Below are 21,411 nucleotides of genomic sequence, written 5' to 3'. Positions count from 1 at the left end.
AATGAGTTAATCCAAGTTTAAAACTTAGGAAGTTTCTAGCTCGTTTGCATACAAGTATTTGAGGAATTGTGGATTGGTATTTAAAACTTGGGATTGAGTCTTGGGTTTTATTATCAATAACTGACACGATATTTTTGAGATTAACACAAGCAAACCCCTTTAAAATTTTTAAAGGGGTTTGCTTGTGTTAATGTCTATATTTTTTTTGAAGCCAATCGAAAACCCAGAGCAACTAAAGCTTTACAAAGTTAGCTTTCTAGGCATATGCTAATAAAAAGTGACAGAGATTTGGATAAGAAAAGTTTTACAATATTGTAGAAACAAATAGCTTAGAATTATTTTTGTCATGTACTTTATAGGTATTGTTGTTATCCTCTTAAATGAGGAAAGCACGAAATGGAGTTAATACTTAATAGATACATCAAAGCTTGACACTTCATATAAATGGCAGTACATTTATACTAATAAAAAACAACCAAATAGTAATTGCTTCTTTTCAATTTGAATTCAATAATTAAATATATACATTTTTTTAGTACATTCAATAAGAAAGGAAATGGAGTTTGAAAGCTTTAAATTATATAATTTGATGTATTTATGGTTGTCTAAAGTTGAAATTTTTTATGAAATAGTCTCTCAATTTGACTTCGATAGATCAATTGTGGTGCGTCAAGGATCCATTAGATATTTTATCGGATCTAAGAACATTATTTCAATCTTTATAGTTGCCTAAATGTAAACCTGTAATGTTGACTTTGTTGGAAAAATTAGAGACCGCTGCAAATTCACCAAGATTTGATTTAAATTGCACCAAAAAAAAAAAAAAAACTAAGAATAATTAAAAATCATTAGTTTGACAACATGGTTCGCTCCAAATAATTAACTAATTGTAAATGTTATTTTGAATTACATTAATCTTGACCAAAATGAGATCCTCCTTGCCTTTGTTTAGATTTGAACATAATATATTAAATATGAATGTTTTACATGGTTTGACTCAAATAATTAGTTTAGACTTAAAATTGAATCTATAAAATTAAATCAATAATTGTTTTGAATGATGTCAAAAATAGAAAAAATTAGTTCTAGAAAAATAAGCAAGGGAGGATGGAAGGTTTCTCAAGCATAATAGATTCCGCCCAACTATATGTGCAGATGAGCGATCGGGCATATAGAGCAAAAGTATTTATTGCTTTGTTGTCGTTTCTCATGTAGATGGTTTCCCAAGCTTAATAGACTCCGCCCAATTGTATGTGCATGTGGACAACAAGGCACAGAGAGTAAAAGTATTTATTGCTTTTTTGTCGTTTCTCATACAGATGATTTTCCAAGTATTATAGATTCCGGCCAACTGCATGTACACTTGCACTAATAGACGTTTAGAGCAAAAGTATTTATTGTTTTACGCTTCCCATAAATATTAGAAAAAAAAAAAAAAGAAGAGAAATATAGTTATAAATAGTTCAAAATTAGTAAAATTTTGTAAAAATAGCTTGAGGCAAAAAACCCAAAGCATTTGGGAAACCAGTGGAGGTTGGGAAAATTAGGTTAAAATTCGGAATTTAGGGCAACAATTTAAAAACGCAAAAAAGAGTTTGCAAGGACCATGATTAGATCACAGCCGCACATCTATTTACACTTGTCGTTCAAGAGAGAGAAACTCCCAGCAAACCAAAATTAAACTCACCAGAATTATAACGTCATCTGATGAAGTGATGATTGATGAGCACTGCAAGTGCACCGTTTTACCCTACATCATGCCACACCTAATCCCTCTCCCCCTTCGTCCACCGGCTTCACCTCTCCTCCTTCACCAGAACACACCCCCCCACTCGCAGCAAAAACGTTATTTTCAAATTACTCTCTCTCTCTCTCTCTCTCTCTCGATCACCTCTCTCTCTCTCTCTTCCCTTCTCCCCGTTGTTTTCACTCTGCAACATTGAGGCCTCGTGATTCGAGCATCTGATCTCCTTCGCGCCCTTCCTTTGGAAACCCTAACAGACCCCAAATCGAGCTATAACCCTAACTTAATCACTCTTCTCCCTCTTCCACTCTTTGCATGCGAAGGGCGATTGTATAATTATAGGGCAAGGAACACAAGGTAACAGTCCTTATCTTTAGTTTATTATTTTTTTTGAGGTTTAATTCATGGGTGTTTGATCGCTTCCCACAAATTGAAGTTAGTAACTTCGGATTTCCATAATTTGTGTCGCTGTTTCTTTGGCGTCTCGCGTTTTTTGAATACCAATTGCTGTAAAAGAAAAATAGTGGTATATACGATCACATGCCTTTTCTCTCTCTGTATGTTCGTGTGCACTTTTATTTGATTTTGTTGGACATTGACTTTAGGTGCATTTGTTTGCTCTGTGGTTGTTAGTTAAGGGCACGCAATGTGCTGAAACTAATTCCAGTTTTAAGATGCTTTCCGTATGTTTGTGCAGTTTAGTTGATTTTTATTCACATATTTCTTTATTTTGTAGGAATTCATTTCAGCTCCAAAGGAGCTCTTGCGGGCAGCTCGTCCTGAAACGGTACTATTTTGCATTTTCTCTCACCGTAGTTCTGTATCAGTCTACGAGACCTACTGCGTGACTTTGTTGACAATAATGGATTTTGTTATTGGTGGGAACAATAAATGATTACACTGTTGTGCATTGAGGATGTTGTGTAACGTGAACTACTGCATGACATAAACTATATTTAAAGCTTCAATTGGCAATACATTAGTTGGATTTTTGCTCTCTCTCTCTCTTTCTCTCTCTCTCTCTCTCCATACATTATTATATGAGCATACATGGCATGCTGCTTTGTGTATGCATCTGGGTCTCTCTATCTCCGTTGTTAAAAATATATATTTATATTACAAAAAAACTTATTGAGGAAGGGAGGAAAGAAATATAAACTAAGAGAGGACTAGAAGCTTTCAAAATATAAAAGCCAAAAGTAAAAGCAGAAAAAAAAAAAAAAATCTAAAAGCAAAAGGAAAAAAAAAATTTGAAAATCTAACACAACTAGTTCAAAAAGCCTCTTTCCAAACACTACCATCATAGTTAAAGAATTCTTTGAGTTACCCAAAATCCAATCCAACTTCCTGTCCTAGAGCTCATAACAACATTCCCATCTTGTCCCATGAGATATTGAGCACCCTTTTTACTAAATTCCTTTTCTAGAAAAGAGGTAGTGGGCAGAATACCCTCTCCTTTAATTCCAAATCACTGATCATTATCTGCTTCTTTGTTTTTCTTTCATTATCAAATACAGGAAATCTTTTGAACCCCATTGCAATTGTCTTAGGCATGTGTGATATGTGATCCACGGAGTGTGAAGACCCTGAGATACCTCTATACTTCTCACAAAATTCATCCAATAATAATCTACCATGACAACTAAACTCAGTATCAAGTTTGCTCACTTGTCACCCCATTCTTGTTTGCAAAATTGGTCCTTCCTTACAACCCTTCTCCCCAAAATCAATCTTTGTATGAACCAGGCTCTCCACAAGAGGAAAACTTCCATCAGTATTTCTTTTAAAGACAATTATTAGTATGCAACTCTGGGTTAAAGGCATTTTTGTTCATAAATTTTGCACACTTCAGATTGCATTGCCCATAAATGTGTATTAGGTTATTAGCCTTATCACTGCTGGCCAAAGAGGTTTGTTTTTCAGTATTGTTAGAAGCCTTTTGAATCCTATTTCTACCATCTAGAATCCAGTCATACACAAAAATGCCCCTGAAATTGATTTCCAAACTGAATATCAGTTTCACAGTGACAGAAAGCTGGATTTCTCCTTAGTTGCCCGTATTTTCTGTTGTTGCAAAGGTTTAAAATTTTTTTTTTTTTTGGGTTTTTTATGCCCTTGCGCATTGGGATGATGCTATGGCCCAAGTTGAAGGTGGCAGGTGTATTGCAAACCTATTTTAGCTGCTTCTTCAATGAATGATTGTTCAATTTGTTGGCTCTGACATTGGTACCTGTTGCTTGCTTCCTTGGATTTGACCTGATCTCTATTTGAAGAGTTCCTTAACTATTTGTCCATATAGTTTGCGGGCTTGGTTTAATAGTTGTTCTTTGTACATTTTTTTGCTGAACTAAAATAGAAGCCCACTCTTTAAAATGTTTGAGTTGGATCCTAATTTATAATAGGCAACTAAAAGGAATTTTGGCCCACTTTTACAAATTGGTCTTGATGAGAGCGGGCCTTGCCATAACCTAGGCCCAGACCCCATTCCCCACTCATAAAGCTTACCCAAGTCCAAAGTCCATACAAATACTAACTACACCAAATCCAATCCAAGAAGCAAGTACAAGAGCCCCATCTCCTTCATGTGCGGTTGAAGAGTAAACTGTTGCAGTTGTTGCTCGATCTGACACTCTGACTTTCAGTTGATAGTGCTTGTTCGTTGAAACATTAGTTGAGCTCAAGTTGCATTGAGCTTTGTCACGTTCAAGCTCAGGCTTGTGCTGAAGTTGAGTTTAAACAAAGCTTGGATATACTTGTTCAAGCTTGTTCATTAAGATTTGTGGGATGAAGATGATTTGAGTAAATGAGCCCAAGATTGGTGTGAGATTAGCTACCAATCAGCTCTTTCTATTTTGAAAGGGGGGGGGGGGGGTTCTTTTTCTTTATGTTTCCTTATTTAGGGTTTGGATCTTTGTCCCTTATTCTAGGGGTGATGTGAGAATTTTGGGGGAGGGGGGACTCTTTAGGTGCTTTTTCGATGGAATCATTTTTCCCCTACTAAATTTTTTTTTTTTTTTTCCTTCATCTTTTGAAAACCCTTTCCCCCAATAACATCACATTGTGCCATGTCAATTGAAAGGATAATATTAGTTTTAAGATTCAAGTGTTCATCTGGATTGTGATCCTCAACTGGATTAATAGGCATGATTTGTTCCATGTTAGAAGACCCTACAAGGCCCTAAGTCTTGGTTGTTGCATGACATGCCATCGAGTCTTAAGAAACAGACACATATTTTTTCTTCATTTTTGGGTGGTGAACTATCTTGGAAATGCTCTTTTTTCTTATTTTGGTGAAGCTTTGGTTGCACCTTGGGCTGTGGGTAATTTCTTGTTAGTGAGGTATTAGGGCTGTGGGCAGAGCTCCATGGATATGTTTGGTTTTTACTATCCTAGACCCTTTGGATTGAGAGGAATTAGAGAAATTTCAAGGCTTGTTCAACCTTGCCACATTTGTTGTGGGTTAGAATAGCTTTTTTTTTTTTTTTTAATTAATTTGCATTCCCTTTGGGTTCATTTGTATGGGTTTTCTTGGCGGTTGTTGCTGCCCTTCCTTCAAAGGGATTGGAGGGATACTTTATTTTAATTGCTTATGCCTTTTTATTGAGGACATTTTGCCCTCTTCTTTGTACTTTTGTCTTTTTAGTTAATATATTTTCTTATCCACAAAAAAGAAGAATATTGGTATGAGTTTGGAATGAGCTGGGCCTGGAATTATTAATATCACGTTGCATTTGGGCCACAATCTATATAATACAGGATGGGATATTGGTTTGAGAAGTTTGCATTATCAGCCTATTAAGACTGGGCGGGCCCATGATTTCTATTAATAGTAAAAGGCCCATTATTCCCCCCCCCCCCCCCCCCCAAAAAAAAAAAACCAAAGTAAGGGGCATATACAGTGCAGAGACATGGAAGCGGGTGGGTCTTTTGAGTCTTGCTAGAAGGGAAGTTGTGCAGCTGGAGAAGGGGAGATCGGGGAGTTTCATTGTCTATTCTCCTTAGACAAAGGTGAACCACGATGATCCCTCAAAGGTCTGTTAAATGGCTCAAGTCGCTCAACTGAAAGGGAAAAGGAAAGTGCCAATGCTGTGGGAGTTTCCAGACATCAATGGATGGAGGACACTGATTGTGGGACTACCTGTATGGGCTGGGAAGGGGAAGGGCAGATTTCTGTGAATGAGGTGTGTGCTAGGGGATAAGGGTTGGAGTGGAGGAGTAAAGCAGAAAGTACGGGCTGCTGATGCGGAAGTTAATGGAGAGGATGAGTCCCTGGTTTCTGGGAAGGATTGTGAAGTGGTTGAGCCAATTAAGATCCATTCTTGTGGGGGGAGTAAATTTTTAAAAAGAAACATGGATGGTAGTTTTTGTATTGAGGAAGATTTGAATGAGTCAAAGCAAAGCAAAGTCCAGTAATGAAGGTCAGTAAGGTAGGTGGGGGAAGGGAAATTAAAAAGTGGGGTTATTTGTCTGATAGAGTGAGTGAACTTGACAGTGTGTTTGCTTGTAAGGCGAGTTACTTTTGGATTTGTTTCGGGACAATTTGGTTATGTTTCAGATTCTTCTGATGTTGCTGGTTATATTTCCCATGTGTCAGTGACTTTGCTTGATGGTTTAGTGGGTGGTCCTATTTATGAGGATAGTAGCATGGTGAATAAGCTGTGGGCCAGGGAGCAGGTTGGGGATGGTATTTTGCCTGTCCTGGTCTGTCTTGCGGAGGAGATTAATGAGAAGGATGTAGAAGCTCAAGAATTATTGGATAAGATGGTTTGTGGTTGTCATATCCTGAAGGTCAAGAAGTTTGCTTGGATGATGGGAAGAGAAAGGTGAAATGGGACACTGGGAGCTAGCAAGTGTTCAATTAATTATGGTGGAAAGGGTTTAAAAGGGGTTTTCTCAATTAGCTTTTTTCATCAGTTTTTTTTATTTTTATTTTTATTTTTTTTTGGGGCTCTTTGGAGGACTGTTTGCCTTTAGCTTGTATATTCTATTTCCTCTCCTAGATTTGTTTAACTATTAAAAAAAAAAAAAAATTCTAAAGGGGGGCTAAACAGTGCCTATAAATGAGCTTGTAAACAAACAGTTCATAAGTCTAAACAAGCTGAGGTCAGCCTAACAAACCCTTACCTGGCCGAGCTATTGAGCTGTTCAAGAACAGCTTGATTCGTTTGTAGCCTTTATCAACTCATTACACATCTGAATATTATCTAGATCTGACGAACTCACTCTTTGTTGCCGTCCCTCCTGATTCCTTATAACCCACAATTTGTTGTGGAAGCTCAATGAAATTCCTCCAGGAGTAAAGATAGAATGTCCCTTTGCTTGTTTTTGTCATTCTGTGCGCCACCCAATAACAAACCTTCCTAAACCTTTTTGATGAGTGGAATGGTTCAATTGAACAAACACGGAGGGAGCACATTTGCAGATCCATCAAGTGGTTGACTAGGAAATCCTAAGCTACCTGTTCTCCTTTGGATTGTCTCAAGGAAAGGCAAAACCCCCTATCTCCATCTTCTGCCATCTCATCTTGAAGGACTTGCCTTTAATCTTGATTGTTTTCTGGAAAGATCCCTCTAGCATCATGGTTGAAAACCTTCACCATAGGGGAAAAAAAGCAAGAGAGGGAGAAAACAAGGGAGAACCAGAAGATTCATATTCTGGCTCGTAAAGCCAAACTGTTAATAACAGATGAAGAAAATATAAACACATGAGCAAATGGTTATTGAGTGATTAGAAGATGTGGGAGGTCGTCCTAATAAATTACTAATCATGTTCTTGTGACAAAGAAGTTGGATTCCATTGAAAAGAAATTCCAACATGCTAAAAACAAAAGCAATCTAATTTTAAAAAGAAATGGCAGATTTTTATGCATTCTTGTAACTCTACCGTTGCATCTTTTACGCTCAGTTGCTGGCCTTTTGCTGCAATATCATAATTAAATCTAATTTTAAATTTGTTTTTCAGGTAGTTAGAGGCTGCTGCTGGGGATGAATCTGCGACAGGTCATGCAGCCAAGATCTTCTGCCAATGGATTTGGCCGCCGACGAGTTGACAGGGAAGTAGGGACTAGGCCGGAGAATAAGATGCAGTCTGGAAAATCAGACCCTCGCAGGTTTATAAATGCAGGTAGAAATAGTTAATTTGAATTGCTTATTTCTGTGTTATGATTTTCTGCCTAACAGTTGTCGGTGCAGGTGAACTGACTGGCAGCAAAAGTGGAGGATATGGAAGTCCTTCACGTGATCGACTAGTATATTTTACAACATGTCTTATTGGACATGATGTGGAGGTTCAGGTGAAAAATGGATCTATATATTCTGGAATTTTTCATGCAACAAACGCTGAAAAAGATTTTGGTATGTTATTCAGTTATTGCATATGTTGGAGAATCTACATGCTTGTCAGTTGTGTTGATGAACTCGGTTCTTTAGCATATTTCTATATTTCGCCAGTGGTATTCTGAGCGTTCATTTATTTCTCACTTGCAGGAATTATCTTGAAAATGGCTCGTTTGATAAAGGATGGGTCGTTGCGAGGACAGAAGGCTATTTCAGAGTCTGTTAGCAAGGCTCCTTCCAAAATTTTAATTATACCTGCGAAAGAACTTGTACAAGTGATTGCAAAGGTTCTGCTGCGTGTCCTATATTAAAATTGTTTACTTCTATTCTTGATTTTGATGAGCATATTCCATTCCTGCATTTTGAGACGTATTTTCCTCCTAATTTTATCAAGTTATTAGTAAAGCCTCCTCAATTGTGTAATGTGTAAGCACAATAGTTAGTATTGCAATGCGATATTGACATTTATGCATTCTTGCATAAAATAATGCCAGTTGGTGAATGCATAATTTGTTTCTCTATTATGTCTTATGGGTGATCTGATTGGGCTCCTCAATTGTGCCAGGATGTGTCTATAACCATGGATGGCTTGACAAATGAGCTCCAAAGAGAAAAACAGCAGGAAATTATGCTAGACTCATTCATATCACAATCTCGTAATGCAGACGCAGAGAGAGAACTTGAACGTTGGGTCCCTGATGAAGATGATCCACAGTGTCCTGAATTGGAGAATATTTTTGATGATCATTGGAATAGGTTCACCTGATCTCTATTCTTTCCTCTTAAGTAACTTCTCTTCTTGATTTCAGTAGGACCACTTCCAAACTGTCTCTAATTTCTGCTAGCTGGAACTGATTTATGTAATTGTTGTTTTATTCTATTCCTTTGCTTTTTGTGGTAGTTAAAGTGGGATACTCTGCTTATAACTATGCAGGATGATTTTATTTAGGAAGATGTTTTAATAGCAGTGTAATCAGTATTTTTCATCTCTCCAATTAAAATATTTTAGCACGTACATTTTTTCTTGGGTTCATTGGGTGGCTCAACAGGCCTAGGCTGCAGTCAGCAGGGTAACCCATCCCATATCCCTAGCCCCTCCTTACTCTACGCATGATTTGAACATAGAATTCCCAACATGGATCTCCCGTACTGATAATTGGGCGGTTACCATAAGGGACTGTACACCTCCATTTTAATGAGTGTATTTTCATTTTCCCTTTAGTTCTGGGTTTGCACAATTTAAATTTAATTTTTTAGACACTAGCATTTGGTGCCTTTTAGCTATGAACTTGTATTTTTCTTTTACTTTTCTCCTCTCTCTCTCTCTCTCTCTCTCTCTCTCTCTCTAATTTTCATAATAAGTTTATTCATTTTTATTTTCTTGATGATTTCCCGTCCTCCGGTAGGTTGTTATCTTCTTCTTTCTTAGTATATTTTATTATATAAAAATGTTTAATCATTCATCTGGAATTATGTTTAGATCTATCTTGAAGAGGTAAGGGGAATAAGTGAGAAAGGCATGCATATTTAATTTTTAATAGCATCCTCTTCCAATGGTTTCGGGGCAAATGAAATCACTATGTTGATTTATGTAGCTTTAACTATGTAGTTTCTTATATTTTTGGCTGCTGAGATTAAAATTTGTAGGGTGATGTGTGTGGTAAGAGTTTGTTTTGTTGTTTAAAGGCCATGGCATGAACAGTGAACTTTGATATTGAGATTGTGGTTCCCTTTTCTTGCTGTGAAAGGGCATGTAGAACAAAATTAGAATCTAACACAAGTTTTTGAGTTGCTTAGCCTTTTATTTTGCTTATGCTTGCTCATAATGGTAAACACATTTAATCTGCAATATCTTCAGTTCTACAGCTTCTACCAAGTAAACACAGTTTTGCAGCAATGTTTTTTTAGTGAGTTGTGATCTCATCAGTCATAACACGTGCAGTGGCACAAACCAATTCAACTTAAACTTAACAAAGTTTTAATTGCAGCTATTTGGACATGTTTTTGGGCATTTTTCATGATTGTATTGCTTTTTTCTATGTTTGAGGAGCGCTGTTTTTTCCTAGTATTTTCCTGCATTGAATAGAGTGGGTAATGATGGGGGAGTCGGCAGTTGTGATAGCTTGGCTAAGGGTCGGGTTGATCATAACTGTTTAGAGAAGAGTTATATTCAAGAATCAAGAGAAGGTGAGTGATGTAGGACAAGAAGCATGATATTGGGAAGATCCTCACTGGAGAATCATTAAGAAGAATTTGGTCAAGGAATGGCTGAATATAGCTAGTGGTTTATTATGTGTTTAGTTTAATTAAGATAGTATTATGTGTATTTGGGGCTGTGTTTGTAATATTTGTGCATTCTAGTGGGGATGTTTGTAGTTCATGTTGTTTTAGGGATATATGTGTAATTTCATGTGCAGAGACTTTCTTATCAATAGCGTGTGAAAGCTATGTTGTAGACAGTTATTATTGAATTTGAATTTAATAAGTGAACGTGAACTCCCCCTGGTATCCCCTCTTTCCTCCCTTCCCCTTCCTCTCTTCTATTTCTTCTAACCTCTCCCAAGGCTGCAGAACCTTGATGCTGCCCCTGCATCATTTGGTATCAGAGCCCAACCATGATCTCATTCTTCCATTTCAGTCCCCCATTCTCTCCTCACTCTTCTTCTATTTTCCTTTCTTCCTCCTCCTGTCTTCTTCCTCCTTATTCCCTTCTTCCCGCATCTCTGTTCTGCCTTCTTCTTTTCTTCTATTTCTCTGTTCTCTCTGCTGTTCAGCAGTATCTTCCCTCTGTTTTCTGCTGTGTCTTTAACTTGCTGTTCTGCCTGCAGCAGTTTTATCCTCCTATCTTTCCTTTTCCCTTCTTTCTTCTTCTTCTTCTTCTTCTTCTTGTCTTCTCCTTTCTCTATCCTGTGTTCTGAAATTCTGAAATTCTCTTAGTTTTTTCATCTTCCATCCTCTCCATTAATCACTCTTCCTCTCTGTTAGTCTCTCATCTCATCATTTCTGTTCTGAACCTTCAATATCAAAAAAAAAGAAAGGCAGTTTCTTAACTTTTTCTGAAAATTCCAGTTGTGTCCCCTTTTTGAAACCCCAATTTCCGCCCAAGATTTTACAACTCCAACTACATAAAAAAAAGTACCCCTCAAAACCCTAGCCCCTTAAACTTCCTTGCCGTCCAACCACTAGGGGAGTCCCATGTGCTGGCAAAACTTCTCCAGTTGTTGGCCCTTCGGAAGTCCCAACCTCCTGTACTTTTTTCATCACACCACCGCAACTGTAATCCCCATCACCAGATCTACACTTGACTGAAGTTTAGTCACCGGAGTTTTGCTGCAGGCAACTCATGCATCCCATGCACCAGCAACCTGCGAGCGTGAATCTGCCAGTCCTCTCCTGGTTCTAGATTTGTGAGAAATTGGTTCCAGCCATAAGAAATTGATGTTTTCTCCTGAGATTTCAATTTGCAGCTTGAAATTTTGGTTCCAGACATGATATTTTGCAAGAAAGTGTGATAATTTTCTAGGAAAAGTGAGAAATTATCCCTTCCAGTGCCAAAACCTAGGTTTTATTGCTGCATTTTGTGAATTTCAAGGTGAATTTGCTTCATTTTAGCATGGCACTCAATATTGAAGGTGAATTGAAGACAGTTCTTGAAAATCGGGAGTCGAGTTTATGGTTTTGCATGACTAGATTGATTATTGTAGGCAAGTGTGTTAAGAACTCTTGGTGATAGATAGTTGCAGTGTATATAAGTATAAATCTAGCAAATGGTGACAAATTATTGGACAAAGGAACGCCATTCATCACCCCTTGGGTACAATTTCAAGCTTTTCACACCTTTCTCTAGTGTGGAGGAAATGTTTGCAAAATCATCATTGATGAATGATGCCCTATGAATATGGTTTCTACAAATGGAGTCACTCAACCAACTTCATCCAAAACCTCAACTAGAGCCTTATGGGATGTCTTGGGTTGATAATTCTACTACTCATGTTTGTGAAAGATGTTTGGTTCCTATTCAAATGGGTGACTATTTTGATAATTATTAGTATGATGTCATACCTATGAAGATTGGCCATGTACTCCTTGGTTTTCCTTGGTTGGATGATTTGGGTCTGACTCAAGGACATGAGAACACATACGTCTTCCATTATAATGGGAAGAAAATTATTTTGAAGCCTGCTCTACCAATCAACCAACACAAAGAATCAGCCACATTTACCCAAGTTGAAAAACTATGAGCAAGGAAATGCATGCTTTTAAAGACATCCAAAGTCTTTCAAACATTCCTATTATTAAGTTTGTCATTCTTGATGTATTTATTGATGCCAACTCTCAATTCAAGTTTATGATGCTGCCAAAGGATCATGGTTTCTTGGATCGCTCGAGTGCTTGGCTTTCGAAGAGTCCGAGTTTGGATCTTACTTTTGATTCCCCAACATTTCAAAATTCGAGGCCAAATTGTTTCTAATTGGGGGAGAGCTGATGTAGAACAAGAAGCAAGATCTTGGCTTTCGAAGAGTCCAAGTTTGCATCTTACTTTTGATTCCCCAACATTTCAAAATTCGAGGCCAAATTGTTTCTAATTGGGGGAGAGCTGATGTAGAACAAGAAGCAAGATCTTGGGAAGATCCTTGCTGGAGAATAATTAAGAAGAGTTTGGTCAAGGAATTGTTGGGTTTAACTAGTAGTTTATTATGTGTTTAGTTTAATTAAGATATTATTATGTGTATTTGGGTCTGTGTTTATAGTATTTGTGTAATTCGTGTTGTTTTAGGGATACATGTGTAACTTCATGTGTAGAGGCTTTCTTATAAATAGTGTGTGAGCCATGTTGTAGACAGTTATTGTTGAATTTGAATTTGATAAGTGAACGTGAACTCCTCTTGGTATCTCCTCTCTCCTCCCTTCTCCTACCTTCTATTTCTTCTAATCTGTCCCATGGCTGCAGAACCTTGATGCTGCCTCTGCATCAGTGGATCATAAGGTGAGGAAAAGCCTAATCAGGATGGTTTTTTAAAGTGTATTCTCGCCAAGAAAGCAATGAAGGAGGGAGTTATGGTAAAGTCATTGTATGGTAATCTAAGTAATTATTAGGTGTCACCCGTTGGCGGTAGTCTTAATATTGTTGAAAACTCCAAAGGATAGTTCGGTGCATGAAACTCCTGCATATGCTGGGGAAAGGGGTGGACCACAATGGGTCTATAGTGGGCTGCCGTCTTTTTGGAAACTCCAAAGGAATAGTGGTGGAATCAAGCAAGAAGGAGAGATTGTGTTTGCTTAAAGGGAAAAAATGGGACGATGAGTTTGATAATGAAAGTAATCTTGATAGTTATTTTGCATGCGATGCTGGCTTATTATTGAATGAATTTTGTGAACAATATAGTTATGTTTCAGATGAGTCAGATTTAGTTGGAGATGTTTCCCATGCATAGGCGAGTCCACTTGAATGCTTGGAAGGTCCTTACTTTCTGAGATAGATGGCATGGATATAAAGTGGTAGCCTGGTAGGCGAATGAACAGGATGGGGTGGGATTTTCTATTTTTCCTGATGAGAGATCAGTGTGAAGGATATTGAAGCTGAACTATTGTTTGATGAGATGAGTTTATGGTTGATTGATCGTCAAGGACAAGAAGTTCATTTGGATTGTGGTGAGAATGAGGGGAGAAAGTATTGCAAATGTGCTAGTTTGAAGTGTTCTATTAACTACAATGTCAAGGGTTAAAGGAAGGGGATTTCTTAGTTTTTGAGTGTTTTAAGTCTTTATTTAGCTTATTGATCTGTTTCTTCTCTCTTAATATATTTCTTTTTTAATTGAAAAAAAAATACTTCTGCTTCGACTTTATATATTTGATGATTGGAAAGCATGCTGAGAACACCTTTCCACTTCATTCCTTCACTATAATATTGTTGGCAACATCTTCCTTACGTTGGAATTGGGATTTGTGGGTTTTCTACTTAGGACAAATTTGGGTGTGCTAGACATTGACTAAATGCCATGTTTTAGATAAAACTATGAAATTGGTTGTTAAAAATGTAGAAGATATTTTTTATTCTATCATATTAATAAATCCTAGTTCGTTTGACTTGTTATGGACAGAGGTGTCCTGCTTCTTTTTGGGCTCATTCTTTGAGTATTGTTTGGGGAATTTTGATGTCTTAATATCCAAAGGGATTGCTTTTAAATAAGCTATTAGTTATTTTTGGGGAGAATTGGGTTTGCTTGGATTTAAAGGAGAAATTGTTACAAGTCTCTTTTACAGGTTTTGGGCAGAGTGGTGATGGTTTAGTCTTGTGGACTTGTGGCATCTTTGCCGTTTTATGAGGCATTTGGTTGGAAAGAAATGTTCTTATCGTTTTTGGAAAGAGGAATTTTGGTACTTTGCTTGGGGATGGGGTTCAATATTTGGCCCCTCTCTAATCTTTTGCTGGTTTTTCCAAAGGGGAGCCTTTATCTGATCTTTAAAGAGATTGGAAGGCGGTTTTAAGTTTTACGAGTTATGACAAATTTGGTTGCAAAGGAATTCTTTTATCTTTTTTGGAAAGTGGAGTTATGGTACTTTGCTTTTTGATAGGATTTAGTACTTGGCTTCTCTCTTGTCTCTTGCAACTGACAATTTTAAAGGGGAGCCTTTCTTGGATTTTCAAAAGATTGCAAGGCGGTTTTATTTTGATTGTTTTTAGACTATTTTGGTTTCTTCTTTTTGTAGGAGGATTTTTTCACCTCTTTTTAATGGGAGGGAGATGGAAGTCTCCCATCTCCTGTTTGTAGATCATACCATTATTTTTTGCTAAAATGACCCCTCACTAATCTTCAATCGTATGCGTATCCTCCTACATGTATATTCTTGAGTTTTGAAGCAATTTTTGAGTTGGGATTCAAACTAGGGGCCATAGTAGTCAAAGGCACAAGGTGTACCTGGGCGCAAAGTGTACTTGGAGCTGAGGCATGAGGTGCAAGGCGAAGGGGTAACTGATATATGAACACATCAATAGTAATATTAGCATTTAAAATGCCAAAATACTCAATACCAAAACATAAATGCATAGAAAGACAACCAAGTACCACCAAGTGAAACAAACATAGTTCAATATCAAAAGATAAGAGTACAATAAGAGATTTCAAAGTCTAAAATCTAAAAATCCTACTCAATCACCAGTCATCACTCATTGTCAACTAAGTCTGCCAAGATATCATCATCTTACTCATCATCATCATAATTTTCTTCTCTAACATCTTCTTCCTCTTCTGTCTCCTCTGCACTATCCACTTGTATCTCATCCTCATCTATAATTTCCAACACTATAGTTTGACCCCTAACACTGCTAAATGAAGCTCTTCCTCTAGAAGATGATGACATATTCGCACTTATTCTTGATCTAGTGTGATGCAAAGGGTTATTCACTTCAGAAGCTTCGACAACAGAACCCCAAGTCAAAAGATCATCTTCAAACCCAAGTTCATCATCTTCATTGGAATCGCTATTCATCCTACCAATCAACCACTCATTAGTATCATCAATGCCCTTTAGAAGGATGGGATCAATGGTGTCACACTTATTGTATCAACGCCTCAAAGTTCGATTATATTTCACAAATACCAATTTATTCAAGCATTGTTGTGCTAGCCTATTTCTCCTTTTGCTATGAAGTTGCAAGAAGTTTAAAGTAATATAGTCAATAATGATTCTAAAAAGTAGTAGACTCGTAGTTCATGTTCTTTAATCCACGATAAACTAATGACTTACATGTTGGAATATGCTCCAATTTCTTTCGCGGCCAGTAGCACTACATGTGAGGCTAAGGATTTTCACAACCAACTTTTGCAAGTTTGGAGCCAATGACCCAAAATATATCCACAATTGCGCTGTTATAAAATAAATCTTAAATGAATACCTTCTAGATAGCAAAAATGATTTTAGATAGAAAGAGGTAGTAAAAATGTCACTCAGGTGCTTTTATTTTCCTTTGTCTCACCTCCAAATCAATTCCAAAGAGGTCACTAGCGCTAGTGTAATTTTCGAACTCATGGAAAACTTCTTGCAATTGATGGGTTGGCGTCAACCTTGTAATGCATTTGTACGATATGATTTCTTCATCTAGCGAAATGTGGGGGTTTGAATAGAAATATTCCGGGTTCAAGTAGTGTGCTGCTGCATGCAAAGGTTTATGGTGTTGGCATCCCGACCTTGTATCAATAATTTCAAATGCCTCCTTGAATTCATCCTCTCTCTCACCGAAAGCCTTAGCTATGGCTTCCTTAGCCCTATTCATTGCTTCATAAATATATCCCATTGCAAGTTTCTTTTCCCTGTCAACCAAACGGAGTACGCGGACAAGTGAGCCTGCCAATTTAAGAGCATAGACAATGGTACTTCAAAAGGTAGACATCAAAACAATACTAGCTGCTTATTTGCCAGCTGCCTCCTTTGCCCATTTAATAGTATTCCAATCTTCAGAAGTTAACATCTTCCTCAAGTTGTTCTTTTGAAGGTGGATCAAACGAAGAGTGATGAAGGCAGTTGCAAATCTTGTAATTATAGGCCTTAGTAACTCCTTTCCTCTAGTGAACTGTCTCATCAAGTTCACCACACCAACACGGTTATAAATATAACCATTCAAAAATATTGCCCTTTTCAAAGTTGTATGAATTGTAAGCATCTTCCCAATATCCTCTTATATTAAATTGAGGCAATGGGTAGCACATGGTAGCCAATATAAATGTGGCCTCTTTGCTTCCAACAATCTCCCTATTCAAAAATCAAGGAGGGAGTCCATTAAAATATTAAAATAAACAATATATACAATATAGAATGTAGTTCTAGAAATAAGTTGTTATTTGCTTCAACATAGTTTGAAGCATTATCTGTTACTACTTGAATCACATTTGATTCTCCAATTTCCTCCACCATCTCATCAAGTAATTTGTGCATTCTATATGCATTCTTGACAATATTAGAAGCATCAATGGACTTGATGAACACTGATCCCCTTGGAGAGTTCTTTAAGAAGTTTATTATGTCCTTGTTAGCAACCGAATCTCTCCAACCATCGGAAGTAATTGAGCATCCATATTTTGCCCATTCCTCCTTATGGACCTTCATCAACTATTTCATTCAACTAACTTCCCTCTTTTGGAAAGGAACTCTTACTTCATGATAGTTAAGCAACTTTATTTTAGGACCATATTGCCCGATCGATTCAAGTGCCACTGCAAAGCTGTCCAAACGTACAACATTAAATAGTATTCCAGCATCATACATCAACCTTGCAAAATCTATCATTGCCTTTTGTCTTAATTCTTTCTTGCACACCTCATTTGTTGATGTTTCCTTCATCTTCCCTTCTTTCCTAGCTTGAACCGCTTTCTTTGGATTAGGAGTGAAAAACAAGTCTACAGGTCCCTTCTATTTTGGTTTGTTCTAGGTGGATTGGTATGAACTTCGACTTCGAATTCCACTACTAAGCACTCTCTTGCCACGATAGTCATTTTTTTGGACTTCATCCTCTTCATCTTCACCATAATGATCTATGTCATCAAAGTCTGGCAATAACTCATTTTCCGCCCTCTCTATATCTTTCTTCAACATATACTCCCTAATCGCCTCACGAACATGAGCAGGGCACTTAGAGCATTCTTTTACATTTTGAAATCCTCTGAAAATATGTTGTTTACTCGAAATATTCCTCCCTTTGTGGCTTTGCCACTAAAATTGCAAGCCAAATTATTTCTATTTTTTTTATCATCCATATGTGCATACTTCCATGTAGGATCTTTCTTTGCAGAGCCAGAGTTTCCACTTCAAAATTCCATTTAAGATTTAAGACCTGTTATCCTAAATGCAAAAGCAATGTATAATATATTTCAAAAAAATGTATAGTTTGTATATTGTATTTCCAAACAAAACAGTAGCTAAATTCAGTAAAAAATGTTATACACTAATTATAAATTTGCATTAAACTACATAAGTAATTACATATTATATAATATTAACTTAGTGGCTTAATGCAAGTTAATCTATAACTTGCCAAGAGCAGGGCAGAATGCCGGCCACCAACAGGCAGCAGCAGCAAAATACCGAGCCTTAAGGAACACGAAGAAGAAGAAGATATCTCAAGAAGAAGAAATCTCAAGGCGCGACCTATTGCGCCTGGAGCCTTAGTGCGCTTCGCTGGCCTAACTGTGCCTCTTGAAGGTTGCCTCACCTCAGCCCTGACGAGGTGTCTCATTGCCCCACTGCGCCTCGCGCCTAAGGCATGTTTTTGACTACTATGCTGGAGGCTCATCCAATTACATTCCTCGTCTTCAGCTTGGTGCTAAAAGTTCAAAGAAAAAGGTGTTTGGGAGTCTGGGACCCAATCATTGAAAGATTTGAAAGTTGGCCACATAGGGAAAGATTTCAAATGGTGGGTGGTTAAACAACCAGTAAGATATGGAGGTGGAGGGATAAAATCTATATCTACTTCTGATAAAGCTCGCTGTGGAAAATGTCTTTGGAGATTTATGCAGGAGAATGATAATCTTTGGATCGTGGTATTAAGGTGCGGTTCATTGATTCAACTTCATTTCCATCCTAGTCTTTTGCATTCCTCACCAGAGAAATGTTCAAGTTTATATCGCCAACAGAGGAGGAAAAAGAAGACCTCATTAAAGCTTCTTTGTCACAGGCCAGAGAAAAGAGGTCTCAGAATAGATTTTTAAGGGGTGCATTTCTGCCCCAGTGGTCATTCCAAAAAGGGATGCTGCTGCCATTCCCCATCTCAAAGTGACTCGAAGCAAAGAATTCTATTCACCCTTTCCTATTCAATTCCAAAACTTACTCCAGAAGACATCTGTTTTTCTTTTGGGATCACCCATTGTAATCATGGTTTTACTTAGCACCAATCACCTTTCTCTAAATGATCATTTTCTGTCATGAATCTTCAAAGCTGTTTGCTAAAGAGGGGCCTTATTAAATGAGGGAATTGACAGACCTGGGTTTGAAAAGAGGAATACACAGGGAGAGGTGTGCTGGACAGAGTTCTTTGGCAATGAATTTTTCTCTGGTTCGATGTCCTCTCATTTAGTACATGTTCAATCAGGGCTTTCACTGATTAGATCCTGCCTTCAATTGCATGTCCTAACCTTAGTGGTTTTCTGCATCTTGTCATGGCCCCAGCAGCATCTGGAAACAATCTTCTTGCAAAATCGGTTCTGTTTCAGCAGAAAGAGCAGGGTGGCATGCAGAAGGTGCATGTAGATACATGCTTATTTGCTCAAGTGGGTGGAAAAGGAGTTTATCGGTGGACTACAACTGAAAACCACTGATTTCAAATTTCTGTACCCAAATTGGTCTAATGTCTCACAGAACCCAAATCATCTGGAGCTTAGTGACACATGGGTGGACCTCTGGTTAGGGTATAACAAAAACAGCCTTCAGGAGTTTTAGTGACGTTGCTGGGCCTCGAGCTGGGCTCTAACATACGCCTCTTAGCTAGCGCTTCAAACTCTTAAGTTTAACCCCATGGGAGATCTCTCAAAAGATCAAAGCCCTTTGATTGATGAATAAAAAATACTGCAGGTCCAACTGGTGACCTCAAGGACTATGTAGGAAGATGGAATAAGCTCCTTTTTTTTTCTTTTTTATTTTTCTGGGGAGGGGGGTAGCGTGGGGATACAGATTGCAGAACAGTGGCCAATCAATCTTTACAGGAAAGAGAGTTCCAGTTGTGGTCAAACCTACTGGTAATGCCTGCCTCATGCTGAACTTGTGTGAAAATTAGGGGGATCCAGAGATTATAACATTACAGCTCTTAATCAGTGCGAAATGCAGGTGGAAGTTCTATTCCTCTAGTTAGCTCTATGAAAGGGGCCATAGATGTGAGTGACCAGGAATACCATGCCCTTGACTGCTTTGCCCAATGGTGGTTCAGTCTTGTAAAATTGAAGGGCTGCTATACCCTGAGAGCAATTGTTCGAGGATCAGATTTCCAAGTGGGTGCTCGGGAAAGTCACGATGGTGAATAAAAGCACTGGGGGTGTCCTTTGAAGGTTTTTGAAGACAGAAGTGAATAGCTTATTTGAGGAGATTGAAAAAAAAAAAAATGGAGGATGGGAGGGTGAATTATAAGAGGAAAACTAACAGCAAGAAGGAAACATTGATAAATTGTGAATGAAAAAGGGTTAGAATTACCCTTTGGTTTTGAAAGAAACATGGGAGTTACATATTCTGAGGAGCAGAGGGAGATTGGGGATTTTTTTTTTTTGTTAATCCGTGATGCAACTTATTTCTTGGAATGTCAGAGGTCTAAATGATCAGAATAAGAGGCCTGTCATGAAGAGTTTTCTCGAGAGTGTGGGAAGGGGATGTTGCTTCTTTGCAGGATACGAAAATTGTTGCTAGAGACAGTTCTATTGTCAATAGTTTTCAGGGAGAGATGCTATTAAAGATATCTTTTTGCAGTTGGAATACTGGTTGGCATCATCATGTTCTTGAGGGAAGATGTGGTGGAATTATTGTACAGCGAGGTGGGGAATTTTTCTGTCTCTTGCCTTTCCAAAACTCGGGGGAGGATAATTTTTTATGGCTTATCTCTGGAATCTATGGGCTTAGGGAGGGCAACTTAGGTTACATTTGGTTCGTGGAATAGCTATTCCTTTGAAGAAGATGGAATACAATGAGAAATTTAAGAATAGAGGTAATAGCTATTCCTTGTGCATTTCTTATTATTTGATCCAACATGTATTAAGAAAGGAATATACATTTCCATGGTGAAATTTGGGAATAGTTATTCCTTATCTATTCTTTGGAATGGACTCATAAAAATTTCACATTGTTATTTACTCTATAGGAACAACACACACACACACACACACACACACATATATATATATATATATATTATATCTTATATAACTATAGCTAATTGATTGTAGTATTCTATTCCTAGGAATAGGCAGTCCATGAAAACTAACATAAACTACAGGAAGCTTATGTGGAGTTTACTGTTTGGTATCAAGGAAACATGGATGTACCTTGAGTTTTTGGGTATGATATCATTACGATTCTCTTCTCTCATGAAAGAAGGGGAGGATTTGTGGAGAATTCTTGTACAAGAGCATTCTAGAACCCTCTTGTTCTTGAGAATTGATGGTTTTTTGGTTCGCGCAATTCCTAGGAATAGGCAGTCCATGAAACTAACATAAACTACAGGAAGCTCATGTGGAGTTTACTGTTTGGTATCAAGGAAACATGGATGTACCTTGAGTTTTTGGGTATGATATCATTATGATTCTCTTCTCTCATGAAAGAAGGGGAGGATTTGTGGAGAATTCTTGTACAAGAGCATTC

The 21,411-nt window shown here is 37.7% G+C and overlaps 1 protein-coding gene across 3 annotated transcripts in view; it reads left to right on the top strand.

The window, feature by feature from the left end:
* Positions 1-1,724: 1,724 nt before the first annotated feature.
* The window catches only part of LOC131164482 (polyadenylate-binding protein-interacting protein 3-like), a 41,741-nt gene continuing 22,054 nt past the window's right edge, over positions 1,725-21,411 (top strand). For 2 of the 3 annotated variants that reach the window (XM_058121705.1, XM_058121706.1), the window contains exons 1-6: positions 1,770-2,101; positions 2,481-2,531; positions 7,706-7,867; positions 7,936-8,097; positions 8,230-8,366; positions 8,645-8,835. In XM_058121705.1, coding sequence (XP_057977688.1) covers positions 7,729-7,867; positions 7,936-8,097; positions 8,230-8,366; positions 8,645-8,835 — 629 coding nt within the window. In that variant the 5' untranslated portion in view covers positions 1,770-2,101; positions 2,481-2,531; positions 7,706-7,728. Of the gene's footprint in view, positions 2,102-2,480; positions 2,532-7,705; positions 7,868-7,935; positions 8,098-8,229; positions 8,367-8,644; positions 8,836-21,411 lie in introns of all 3 variants that reach the window. The other variant, XM_058121707.1, reaches the window with a different exon arrangement.

Source organism: Malania oleifera, chromosome 9 (assembly GCF_029873635.1).
Source record: "Malania oleifera isolate guangnan ecotype guangnan chromosome 9, ASM2987363v1, whole genome shotgun sequence".
Taxonomy (NCBI): domain Eukaryota; kingdom Viridiplantae; phylum Streptophyta; class Magnoliopsida; order Santalales; family Ximeniaceae; genus Malania; species Malania oleifera.
The sequence above is the reverse complement of the archived record's forward strand: the minus strand, read 5'-3'. Positions and strand labels throughout refer to the sequence as shown.